The 13,524-nt window shown below is 33.5% G+C and overlaps 1 protein-coding gene across 2 annotated transcripts; it reads left to right on the top strand.

Annotated features, from left to right (window-relative positions):
• The first annotated feature begins 944 nt into the window (after window positions 1-944).
• LOC137812097 (DEAD-box ATP-dependent RNA helicase 37-like) lies at window positions 945-11,577 on the top strand. Of its 2 annotated transcripts, none has more exons than XM_068613990.1 (7): window positions 945-1,185; window positions 1,543-2,458; window positions 2,556-2,639; window positions 5,918-6,160; window positions 6,645-6,812; window positions 8,393-8,506; window positions 10,578-11,577. In XM_068613990.1, the coding sequence occupies exons 2-7, from the start codon at window positions 1,712-1,714 to the stop codon at window positions 11,067-11,069; spliced, it is 1,848 nt and encodes a 615-aa protein (XP_068470091.1). In that variant the 5' UTR covers window positions 945-1,185; window positions 1,543-1,711; the 3' UTR covers window positions 11,070-11,577. The 2 variants fall into 2 exon arrangements, with proteins under 2 accessions (XP_068470091.1, XP_068470092.1); XM_068613991.1 differs by having other exon boundaries at window positions 1,051-1,185; window positions 1,630-2,458.
• The last annotated feature ends 1,947 nt before the right edge of the window (window positions 11,578-13,524 follow it).

Raw genomic sequence — 13,524 nt, forward strand, 5'->3', positions numbered from 1 at the left:
TGTAAATTAAATGTTGATGGTATTATAATTGTTGAAAATTGTTTAGATTATAAACTTAAATTAGAGATTTGACTGGTTGAAATGTTTAAATTCATGTTTGTACTAATGAATTGAAGATATGTTTGTTTAATAAAATTGAAATATTATGTTATGATATGAATTGAATGTTTGTGTTGATGATGCATGTGCAGATTTGGAACTTTATAAGTTTTGATTTTGGAATTTTATAAGTCATGGTATGGTATGGATTGAATGTTTTTATTCTTGTTGCCAAAGTTTTTATTTTTTGCAATGATTAATAGTTTTCTTAAGTTTTTTTTCTTCCAAAAATTCACTTCAGATTTTTAATACCTATAAATATAAACTTTTAAGTCTTAGTTTCACAAGCAAGTTCAAATATTTCAATCATTCTATTAAATCTAATTAATTTATCATCATTATAGATGCATGCCAATTTTTTTACTCAGAATGTATACCACAATGTGTATCCTTTGAGAATGATATTTTATTCAAAGTTGTAGTCTTTGAGAAAATTTATCCATTTATATTATTTCATATTTAATTTTTTATGATCAAGTATTTCAAACTTTTTTTATATATACACCATTATATACACATATATATATATAATTAGAATATATAAAAAATATCAATATATATATAATATAAAAATAAGTTATGCATGATTATTGTATCATTTAACCACACTCGGTATGTATTATCTAATTGAATTTTATCCTAAATATTTAACATATTTTTAGTTTAAATTAAATATATTTTATTTTGGGAAAAAAACTATGTTTTTATTTTTGTAAAAATTTAGTTTTGTTTTTTATAATTTTTATTTTGAAACTGATAATTGATATTAAACACTTATTTGAAAAGAAAATTCTAAATTAAAAAAATTCAATCAGATAATAATAAAATAAAGTTTAAATTTTGTTAGAGGGACAACATATTTTAGTATTTTATCTTTTTTTTTTCTGTTTTGAAATTGAGAAGAGAGAGAAAAACATTACAAAAGGTGGAAAAGATATTTTTGTTGTTTCTAACTCTGAAAGCGCCCTCTCTTCTATTTCTTTTTCTCTTCTTTCTGCAACCAAAACCAAATTAGGGTTTCTCGATCTTCTTTATTTCTCACTCCTCTCCCCATTTCAGGGTTTTACCTTCCTAACGCAGACACAGGTACGTCTTCTCTCTCTGCAATCTGCATATCAATAGTTCTTCGTTGCTTCGGTTGCGGTGGTATTTTGCTCTTTTTGTTTGTTTGGTTGTTATCGTGCTTGTCTTTTGAAGACATTGTGATTGGTTCGGTATTCTGGGCCATCTGTGCTTCTGCTATAGTCTATTAGAGATTTTGAAGGGGGTAAACTTCTTTGCATGTATTCACTGCCTTGTAATCTCTTGTTTAGTTTTTGCTTTGCATAGTTTTCCCCTTTGTCGATTGTATTTGACTTGTTCTGCTAGTAGGCTCCTTCTTTGTATGATATCATGATGAAAATATGTTAAAGGGTTGCTGATTGAGATTCTGCTGTGTTTCAGGGTTGGTTCTGAGCAATTTTGTTCGTTTTGAAGAGTATTTATCTGTTTCAACTGTTTTTATTTATTTATTTGGGGCTACTTGTAAAGGTGTTATCGCGAATCTGGAAAAGAGGGGGTTTCCCTTTGAATTTTGAAGACGGCTGTTGACAACAAGAATTTGTGATTGACTATGCGAACTTCATGGGCTGATTTGTCTGCAAATTCTGCAGCTGACAATTCGGGTCTCGGTTTTTCTTCTAACAATGTGGGAACTGGTAGCACTTTAGCTCCTTCACGACCAGTTTATGTTCCTCCTCATCTCCGGAACCGTCAGCCATCAGCTGAAGCCCCAGCACCAGCATACAATGGTCCTTCTTCTGGTTCTTCTGGCTCTGGTGCTGCTGGTAATTCTGGATCCCGTTGGCCTGCACCCAGAAACGATAATCGTTCTGGGTATGGTGGTGGTGGTGGACGCCCAGGTGGATGGGGAAATAAAAGTGGTGGATGGGATCGTGGCAGGGAAGCCAATCCCTTTGAAGAAGAGGATAATGCTGAAGAGGCATTTAGTGAGCAAGAGAATACAGGAATAAATTTTGATGCATATGAGGACATTCCAGTGGAGACCAGTGGTGAAAATGTGCCCCCACCTGTGAATACATTTGCAGAGATCGACTTGGGTGATGCACTTAATGAGAATATAAGAAGGTGCAAATATGTGAAGCCAACACCTGTTCAGCGGCATGCCATACCAATATCCCTAGGTGGACGGGATTTGATGGCTTGTGCACAGACTGGTTCTGGAAAGACAGCTGCTTTCTGTTTCCCGATCATCAGTGGAATTATGAGGGGCCAACCTGTCCAGAGGCCACCTCGTGGGGTGCGTACTGTGTATCCCCTTGCGCTTGTTCTCTCTCCAACGAGGGAGCTATCAATGCAAGTGAGTAGTTATATTAACCTGGTTTTATGGTATGCTTTTTGTTGGACACTGTTCTGCTATGAAACTATATTTTTTTAAATCTTGTATTTGGTTTCAGATACATGAAGAGGCTAGGAAGTTTTCATACCAAACTGGTGTTAGGGTGGTTGTTGCTTATGGTGGAGCACCAATAAACCAGCAGGTTATCGTCCCTTTTATCTTTGTTTCTCTTTGTTTTTCCACAACTAATTATGAGTCCTCAACATGATATTCCTGGTATAGGCTTCAATTTTTATTGGTCCTTCACTCTGCTCTGTAGACATCTTGTTATTATCTAGCAAAGTTCACATTTGAAAACCAAGTTTATTGCATGTGGTTGTCAAGCAGAGAGTTGAATCATACACCAGAAGATTCATGATAAATAACTAAAAATGTTTGGCTAACAAAGTCACAACAACTTTAAAATATATGAGTAAAAGCATTTAGGCATAAAAAGAAACATTGAAAATATATTGGTATTTTAAACTTCAATAACTCACTATATCGAAAATATATTGAAATATAAACTTCAGAATAAATCACAATTTAATGCATTGCAGTAAAAAAACTTCACAATAAAGCAATAATATGTATGGGGGCACGTGCACAGTAACCTCTTTTATTTGTTAAAACCTCATATTTCACCCTTTCAGCACACACAGCCAGAGCTCACGTGCAAGGCTCAACAACATAATATAGAGATAACAGCAACAATTAAATACCATGGGAACTGTCGGCCTTGAATAATGAATGCAAGCAGCAAGAAAATACTGGGGAACAGAACATATATATGGAGTATGCGTAGTTTCCAGAGGGAGAGAGAGAGTGGAGAACAGAAAATAATGTTTCCTTTTCTGAAGTATTTCATGTGGGTGTCATTGCACGGAGATGATTTGATGTTTTTCAGTAAGCCAGGTTCTAGTTTTCAGCAACCTAGCCTCTGGCGATCTCATCTGGCTAGCCCACTCCCTATCTTTTCCCTTTTTCTTGTTGACATGTTTACTAGAGTTGTGAGTCCTTTTAAGGTTCGGGTAATCTTCACATTTCATGCCAATTTTACAAGGTTACATTAGGTCTTAAGCTCAAATTTAAAAGGGTTTCAGATCTAACTTAGATCTATTATTAGGTCACTGCACTAGTCCATGCTTGAACTGTCTATTGCTAGACATGAGGGTCTGTGTTGAGATCCCCCACTTTGAATATAGATATATCTAACGTAGTCTTTGTATAGTTTGGGCAACCCTCACCTTACAAGCCTGTTTTAGGAGGTTGAGTTTAACCTAAGCCCAAATTTAAGGTGTTGAGGGTTGCCAATCCTTGTAAGGATGTCAACGACAACTTCTGTCTTCTTTTCTCCCCATAAAGCTCTGTCTGGTTATTTTGGCCTTTACTCGGGACACATTCTCTACTGTGTCTATTATTATATTCTGATTTTTATGTTGTAATTGTAATTGCTCTGTATTTTTTTTATAATTATAATGAAAGATAGAGTATACTAATAGTAATATTACTTATATACAATAATAAATATTGAATTTCTTAACTAAATTTTAGTGATATTATACGTAATTTTTATACTATCACTCATTATACTTTTGTAATATACTCTACATTTTTGGTTGTGCGATCCTATGTATGGTAATGTTGGATTTTGATCTATCTTTTGGGGGAATGAGTCAAAGCAATTACAAGAATATTTCTATTGGAATAGCTTTCACAATCCTTGCAGAGATAGTTCACTAAAAGATCAAGAGCTAAGTATTCATAGTGCACTTGGATATGAATTTCTCTTTACAAAATAATTTGTTGATCTAATTGCCACCAGAGCACAAAAGACTATCAAAGTTTATTCTTTTCTGTTGATAAGCTGTGGCTCTACCCATGACAATCCTCGACCTGCTCAGCTGAGGTATGCTCAGCAATGAGATTCCAAGTCTGTCTTTCCATAATTAGTACTTGCTCTGTGCTCTCTTCCCTTTAAGTCTCGTTACGAGAGAGGGCTGTAGATAATAATGATCTTATCTAAAATTTGAAATATCCAAAAGCCTAGAACTTGTCTACAACTTGTACTGAGATTGACTCCCTGAAAAGTGCTCTATCCTCATTGGATTGCGGTAAAGCAGTGTTTAGAGGACAATTAGGTTGCTTTTGACACATCACCACAGTTTTGGCAGCTGTTAACTAAGTTGGTCCTTACTGGATAATGTAGGACTTATAATATATTCGGGAATGTAAAACTTCTCCTCCCGAATCTTAAGTAGGACTTTGATATTGACAACATCAGTGTAGAATGACCTGGGTGGGATTGTATGATTCGTAGGTCATAGATCTCAAGTGAGTTTAGGTGGGATCGTATGATCCCAGTCATCTTTCATGCTTGCACTGCAGTATAAACTGATCTCACCTAATTCTGATTTTATGTTTTGATAGTGATAGTGAAGACTGTGAAATTGAGAAATCTTTCACATATTACTGTTATTTTTTACTACCATGGTGAAATCAACAAATGTTGACTCACAAACATACATGGGTGGTCAAAATTAGTTTTATTTAGTTTTAATTAATTTTAATGTTGTCCATCCATGTATAATTGTACTCTGGTCAAAATTTACTGTTCTTGTTTGCAGTGCATATATGACTAATTATGTGCCTATACACTGTCTGAGTATTTGCTTGGCAGTTATGTACATATCCTTTGCTTTTTTGGAAGTTGTTAATGTTGACTGTGTTTGATGACCATCACGTGGTTGGCTTTATTCTTCTGATCAGAGCCACAGAACATGTTCTTACTCTATTGGGTTTTAGATGTGTAAATTACTTCCATAAACATCATTTTCAGCATGATAATGTACTGTTTTGAGGTGTATACATTTGTATGTAGTTAGTCTCAGGATTATTTGCCTTATATGGTGGTATAGCACCTTCTATTGTGCATGCAATTGTATTTGATATGTTTTGTATTAAAAATGTCAATTTTAAGCTACCGTATCCTCATCTACACTCATTACTTTTTCATAATATAGAGTATTGTACAAGGTGAATCGTCTTATCTTATTATTAGTATTTTGGCAACACCTATTTTGGCCGGTCAAGCTGTGAAATTTTATTACATACTTTTAAAGCTTTACTGGATATGCATGATATCATTCTTCCAATAATGTTGCAAGTTTGTACTTCAGAAGTTTTTGCATGTGTTTGTATTGGTTGGTTAAGAACTTTGTGGTTATATATTCTTGTATATCTGCTCGAGGTGAAGCACCTTGTATAAGGAGCCTGAAATATTAACCCTCTAGATGTTTCTTTTGTATATTCTGTCTCGTTTCAAATTCTCCTCAATGGATCCAATATGGAACCCTGATTGACCTATAAACGTTTACCTTCAAACGATAGTAAGGAGTTTTAGGTTTTGTTATATACCCTAACAAGTTATTTTTTCTGTAGCTGCGAGATCTTGAAAGAGGGGTGGACATTCTTGTTGCAACTCCTGGAAGACTGGTAGATTTGCTTGAGAGAGCTAGAGTTTCACTGCAGATGATTCGATATCTGGCCTTGGATGAGGCAGATCGGATGCTAGACATGGGTTTTGAGCCACAAATAAGGAAAATTGTAGAACAAATGGATATGCCTCCACCAGGTGCTAGACAGACTATGTTGTTCAGTGCAACATTTCCAAAAGAGATACAGGTCTGATATAGTCTGTAAAATGTGATTTTATGTTAAGCATCCTTTTATCTGGCATGTGATTTAAAAAAAAACACATTCTTAATTTTGCTACCATTCGTACTTCATGGGTCAGTTAGGATTTCTTCCCCAGTTCCTTTGTTCCCCCCTTGTTTCTAGGGCCTGCATATGTGCTCCTTTTAATGGTGGATATACACCCGTTTATGTTAGGGAGGCGAGTTTTACTTTTCACCGTAGGTTTTCAGTACTCTGATATGCATTTTCTTTCTGTATTTGTGAATCACGTACTTGCATCTAGAGGTCTTGCTGTCAATCTTCCTCCTATCACAGAAAGAGTGTCTTTAGATTAATATATCAAGGTTGTTTTTAATTTGATTTGAGATGATAAGTGGCTTGAGAGGTATAGACATTGCATGAATTCCTTTTTATTGTGTATGTTATAAATTTCAAGACCTATTTATTATAATATTTTCTTGTTGAAATGCAGAGACTGGCTTCTGATTTTCTTTCAAAATATATTTTCCTGGCTGTTGGAAGAGTGGGTTCAAGTACTGATTTAATTGTCCAAAGAGTTGAGTATGTTCAAGAGTCTGACAAGAGAAGTCACCTAATGGACCTTCTTCATGCACAGAGGGCAAATGGTGTACAGGGAAAGGTACTTCACTTACATAAAACTTAATACAAGTGATTTTAGAAACTAAATGAATGTCAAAAATTGATTCTAGTTGTGTGAATGCATAGATCCATTTGGTTGGGAAAAGTAGACCAGAAAAACTATGATGATCAATTTTACCTGTGCCACCAGTGAATTGGGAGCTTTTGTCAGTTGTTCAGTGTCACACTTTCATACGAAACATCAGAGCTTTTCAGAATGGCTATTGTGTCATGAACCATCCTGACCCACTTGGGATGGTTGTTCTGTTTTCTGAGATGCCTATACACGTTTATTCTTACACGGGTTTTTCTTTAAAAGAATTAAGACAATTATAAGACATATGCTAACAGATGAAAAGATAAGAGATACTCCTTGAGAAAAGAAAAGAAAACAGAAAACATTCAAAATCCTCTTAACATCATACGGGGAGCCCTCCTAAAATGACCACGAGTTTTACATTTTAACCAAGTAGGGAGACTAACATCTAATCTTGTTTCAAAGAATTTACTCGTCAATAGAATTCTCCATGAAGATACAAAAACTACTCTCTGACTATACACCCTAAAATGTAGCACAAATTACTTATTGCCACAATTTGGCTTTTAACTTCCACCTAAACCAGTATAACTGGATGGAGGACTTTAGAGCATACCTACCTCTCTAGAAAGGCCAAATAAATAATGTCAGAAACATCTACAGAACAGTCTAAAACTGATTCTGAGCAACATGCTTGCACTTGTTTGTACTGACATTGTAGGTCAGTGTGTGGATTATGTTGTTTTGTATTTTTAAACTGTGTTTTCAGTTTGTATGGGCAGAGTCTATTTTGTTCTCTCATTGTATAGTTATTTTTTTGTGTTCTAGGAAGCAACAACACCTCTATAGAATGACGTTTTGCCATGTCTGACACTCTTTGGAAAAGACACTTGTCTGGCATGCTTTTGTAACGTTTCCAACACTCTTCAACCGTGTAACAAATTAACAATATGTTTTCTTAAGTTTGAGATACCTCTTTGACACAACTTGAACTCGAGTAAATAGAATGAGCTGACACCTATTATTGCCTAAATGCTTTTATAACACTGATATCACAAAAAAGTGAGAAGAAATTAAAAGAAAACAACTTACATTATAATCTTTACTAGGCTCATAACACTATTTTGTGATGCTTGTTTTCATAAGACTTAACTCGTTATTTTAGCTATTAAGAGATGATTCTTAAAACTATTACCGAGGACCATTTGTATAGAAAAACTGTTAAATTTTTCAGATTTGCTTTTACAGTGTGAATTACATAAATTTTAATTTTCAGGTGAGATTTTTTCCATGTTAATCACATATGTTAGCCAATTCGTTGTGACCTATATTTTGGACATTAACTACCGTGTGGATTATAATAATTCTCAGGTGACATTTTTGTCATGTTAATCATATATATTAGCCAATTAGTTGTGCCCTATATTTTGTACATTAACCGTGTCTGTTCATGTCAGAGTCGGTGTTGCTTAGAATGTGATTCTTTAATAGTAAACTCTTTCTTAATTATCATTTATAAGATTATTTCATGCATGACTTTGCAGCAAGCTTTGACTTTAGTTTTTGTTGAGACAAAGAAGGGAGCTGATTCACTGGAACACTGGTTGTGTCTTAATGGTTTTCCCGCAACTACTATTCACGGTGACAGGTCGCAGCAGGTTAGTCTATTGCACGAATCTTTATGGCAAACAGCTCCTAAACACTGCTATAGGTTTAAACATTCCATTTTTCTCTTTATTTTTTCTTTTAATAATATATTTTTCACTCTTGCAACTGTTATCTCTCAAACCAATGCCTTTTGGTTTAAAATATTCTGCACAAATTAAGATTTGTCATTGCTTACTGAAAAAAGAACTGATATATCCAACAAGCGAAATTCAAGTTCATAATGTAATCAACAGTTGTTGCCCAGAAAATGAACATGTCTTGGACTTCTTAGAGCATTTGTACTTGTGCTCTACATTGTATGTTCTTAAGTGGCTACTGCCTCTCACTCAAAGACCAGTTGCATTTAAACTTTATAGTAATTATTTATTTTAGCAATCAATCCTTAAATTTTTAAGCAACAGCAATACAGACGTCGTTAGCATAATAGTGAAGGAAAAGTATATCTAAATTCTAAAACCTTTAGTAAGAATAACCAGCCTGGCTGTCTCATTTGTCCTATGTTTGGTTGCAGGGAAGGCAAATGAAAGAAACTAAGATGAACTAGAGTGAAAAAATGTATTTGTTCGTTTGAAGAGAAAGTGACAAGAAAATAATCATTTAAAAAAAATAAGGAAATAGATTAAAATTAAGTAATTGTAAGGTTACAAAGTTACCCATATATATATATATATATTACAAAGAGACATTAGAGGTGTAATTTTGGAAAATACCAGTATTTTTTGCACTTTTTTTCACTCTTTTCTCCTCAAGTCTAAGTGGAAAATAAAACATTGGGACCTAATGGAAAGTGATATCTTCACTTTCTTTTCTACCGCACAAGGAATGCTTTCTCTGCTTATTTCTCTACACCATACATTTCCCACTTTACCCTTTCCTTTTGAAACGAATGGACCCTAACAAAGAAGCCTCAAAAGGGAGAGAAATAAAGATGGAGAAGCGAAGATCAGGAATGTGTGAAGGTACTTTCACCTGAACAGAGGATAAGAAGGCCTCCATAGCCAATGAAGTTGGTTTGAACATTTTTTTGGAGGGGTTATACTGGGATGGCTTTTAACACCAAATAGATGATTGCATCTTTCCATTAGCATTACAAGGAACTAATCTGTCATGGTTCTCCTGTAATTTATTGAATTCCAATGTTCTGTCTAGTGCATGTCTATGAAACTTCTTTCAATTCAAAATACAAAACACAGAATCTTTAACCTTGCAAGATTCACTGGTCAAACAGTTCAAGACAAGAACAGTCATCAAGTGGTTAATTCCTGTAAAAGAATTGGTTTTTGTTACAGGCAACATTGTGAAGTTTCAAATTATGTTTTCTTAAGCAGCATCCTTTTATTTGATTATCTTTTGCCCTCATTCTCTGATGTTATGATTAGTTTGTTTATCCAGACTTGGAGCTTACAAACATTTGTGCATTTTTATTTATTTGTCCCAGTTTGTTCATTAATAGGGTCATGGTTCTGTATTATTGCTATTCTACTGTTACCCTCATATTAAATCCTTTAACCTAATAGCATCTGTTAATTTATGTGTTGTTGGTTAACTGTATGGGTTGCAAACTGGATGGATTATTTTGGATTATACCAGTTGGGTTAAAAAAAACCATTAGTTTTTCATGGATGGATATATCCATCCATAAAACTTGTTTTTTAAAAAAAAATCAAAAAAATTTCTTTAAAAAATTTAAAGTTATATTTTTGAAAAAAATTTAGAAAAAGAAATATAAGAAAGATTTAATTATAAAAGTTGTTGGATTATTTTTTTATCAGTCAAGTATTGATAGGATAATCCATTGGATTTTTTAGAAATAATGGATGGATCTTCAACCATCCACAAAATTGGAAGGATTCGATCCAAACTATTTTTTTTGTACATTTTATGTAATGGATGGAGATGGATTTACTTGTGGATGAACCGGATTGATGATGAGTTAATCGATTGCTTTGCCACCCCTACCTAACTAAGTGTACATCGAAATATTGTTTGTGTGTGTGTGTCTATATATATATATATACTTTTTTTCTTACTGTGCCCATATCAATTTTGAAATACCTGTAGGAAAGAGAATTAGCATTGAGGTCCTTTAAAAGTGGCAACACCCCCATATTGGTTGCTACAGATGTTGCTGCACGTGGTCTTGATATCCCCCATGTTGCTCATGTAGTCAACTTTGACCTGCCAAATGATATTGATGATTATGTACACCGAATTGGAAGAACAGGGCGAGCTGGAAAGAAAGGCCTTGCAACTGCATTCTTTAATGATAACAATTCATCACTAGCTAGAGCTTTAGCAGATCTGATGCAAGAAGCAAATCAAGAAGTGCCTGCTTGGCTCTCACGGTATGCTGCTCGGTCTTTTGGTGGAGGGAGAAACCGCCGATCAGGTGGTCGGTTTGGTAGTCGTGACTTTCGGAGAGAGGGCTCGTTTACAAGAGGTTCTTCAGATTACTACAGTGCAGGAAACAGCAGTGGTGGATATGGAGGTGGCTCTGGTGGGTATGCTGGAGGAGGGTATGGTGGTCCTGGCGTCACTAGTGCCTGGGACTGACTTTCTTTTCATATTATTACACCATCTTAGGTATAGGTGCGAATACACACACCTAAAGGATGAATTTTCTCCCCTCTTGTTTTAATGGTCTTCAATTTACTTCCTTGTGTTTCAAGCCGTCATTTTGTACTATTTTACAGTGCTAATCATTGTTGGGGATATGGGTTTGTGTATGTGGTCGAGTTGCCACATCAATAAAGATTGTGTAATGTTGGTAGGAACTGGTGATTTACTAACATATTAGGAGTTTCTGGTCGACAACTTTTTGACCCCTTCATTTTGGGTGGTGATTTTGGTGGGAGACTGGTTGTAGATTATGCCTGGGGAGAAACTTGAGCTTTTTGTTTTGGCTATCATGGTTATCTGACTTATCTCTCAAGCATATTCTTTCCAGTTTTAACCCATTTTATGTTGAATTTTATATAACCCCACTTTGATGGGCAAAGGCTTTTGTAATATTATAGTGGTGGCTTAAATGAACGAAAATTCCCCTATGCTTTCGATTGAACATACTTTGTATGCCTGATGACTAGTATCTTTGTATCCTATATATTGGGTGCGATTAACTTAGACCAAGGGCAAGGTCATATGTATTGTTTAGATCAGGGAAACTCGTCCTTGCAATTTTCTTAATTAAATTATCGTGAATTTCTTTTAAGTGAGGACGCCCGTGCTGCGTACCTGATCCTGTTCCTCGCATATTTGTTCAGAAGAGAGGTGGCCCAACTATTAATTTTAATGTCTCTAATGAAAGAAAGTTTGTTTCTAATGCTTTCCCAGTTCGATCATTCATCCTTGGTCATACTCGTGCTTTTTCTCTTTAAATGCAAGGAAAGAAACAAATGGTAGTGACTATTTTTCCCCCCAATTTGATATTGTCAATTATAATCATCATCATAATAATAATATTGATATTTGTTGTATTTGAAGGACAACATTTATGATAAAGTCCCATTCGATTTGTCTTGTCTATTCAAGATAGCTTGAGGTGGTTAAAGAAGTGGACCGAGCATGTATCCCAAGTTGATGAAGTCAATAATTCCGATTAATATAGAAAGATAGTTGAGTGGAGAAAAATTACGTATGGAAGGGGACCCTTATTTATGATGTGTGGATGTGATTATAATAGTCAATAACTCTTCATAAGCCACAAACGCATATTCTAATCCAACTCCACTAAGGTACCTCTTTTCAAAATTCTTGAACCTCAAACGTGTCGAAAAAAATTCTATTTCTTTTCAATATGCATCACATGCAAGTAATTTTCTCATAACGTATTTATTCTTCCATTATAACCTGGAATCCTAATTTGGGGAGTCAAACTCTCTACTTTTCTACTTTCTTAGGTTTAAATTGGAGTTAAAATAAGATTTTTTTTACCAATCTCCTAAGGCAATGGTTAAGAAATAAGAGAGTTTTTATTATAAACCATATGGAGTGTTAATTAAAAAAACTTATGAAGGAGTGCTTTTCATAAGCTTTTAATTCCTTAAAAAAGTACAAATGTTAGCATTTACCTAAAATAAGTTAGGTTGTATGATAGAGTCTAGATCCTAGGAGAAGATATCAAACATAAGAATGATCAAATTACTCAACAGAATGACTTTAAAATAGTTGTTTTCCTTTTCTCTCAATCTTTCTTTCAATTTAGCTATCAAAATTATTTCTGTTTTAAGTTTGGTTTGGATTAAAGAGAAAGTGACAAAGAAAAAAAGTACAAAATGATTGAAAATTAATGAAAATTGTGTATAGATATATTGATGTAGTAAAATATTTTTTATATATTACTATTTTATAAAAATATTTAATAAAATGCAATTTTAAAATATAAATCAGATCTAAAATAAATGTTAAATAAAAATTTAATAAATAAAAAATATATTTCTAAAATAATAATACATTAAAATAAATCACTTTAAAATTATGAACGTTTAAATTTTTTTATTTTGTTTTATTTTTATAGTTGTAATATTTATTTTTATTTTTATTATGAATGTAAAATATTTATATATAAATAAAATGTTAACCTATATAATCAATTAGAATTCAGCCATAATCGATCGATTATTTAGGTACTCTCCATCTAAATTGTTTTTGATATGCAAAGAAAGTTTGAACCATTTTTTTGTTGTTGAGATTATTCAGTTTCGTTTTCTGTCTTATACTTATTTCTTTTTTTATAGTAAAAAATACTTTTTTATATGTAAAAACAAATAATACGGTATAATCATTAATTTTAAAAAAGAATGATTAAGATGTCAAATGCACTTTTTTTCCTTTTTTAAATTTAATAATTAAAGGTGAGTTATTTTTAAGACCAATTAGGTTTATAAAAATAGAAAGTTTTGGATGAGACACACATATATGGAAAGATCAAGATCAAATAAAAAAAAACTAATAATTATAGGAAAGAGTGCTTTTCGGGAATGGCTTTTAATCAATCTCACAAATGTTT

Source organism: Phaseolus vulgaris, chromosome 2 (genome assembly GCF_000499845.2).
Source record: "Phaseolus vulgaris cultivar G19833 chromosome 2, P. vulgaris v2.0, whole genome shotgun sequence".
Classification (NCBI taxonomy): Eukaryota; Viridiplantae; Streptophyta; class Magnoliopsida; order Fabales; family Fabaceae; genus Phaseolus; species Phaseolus vulgaris.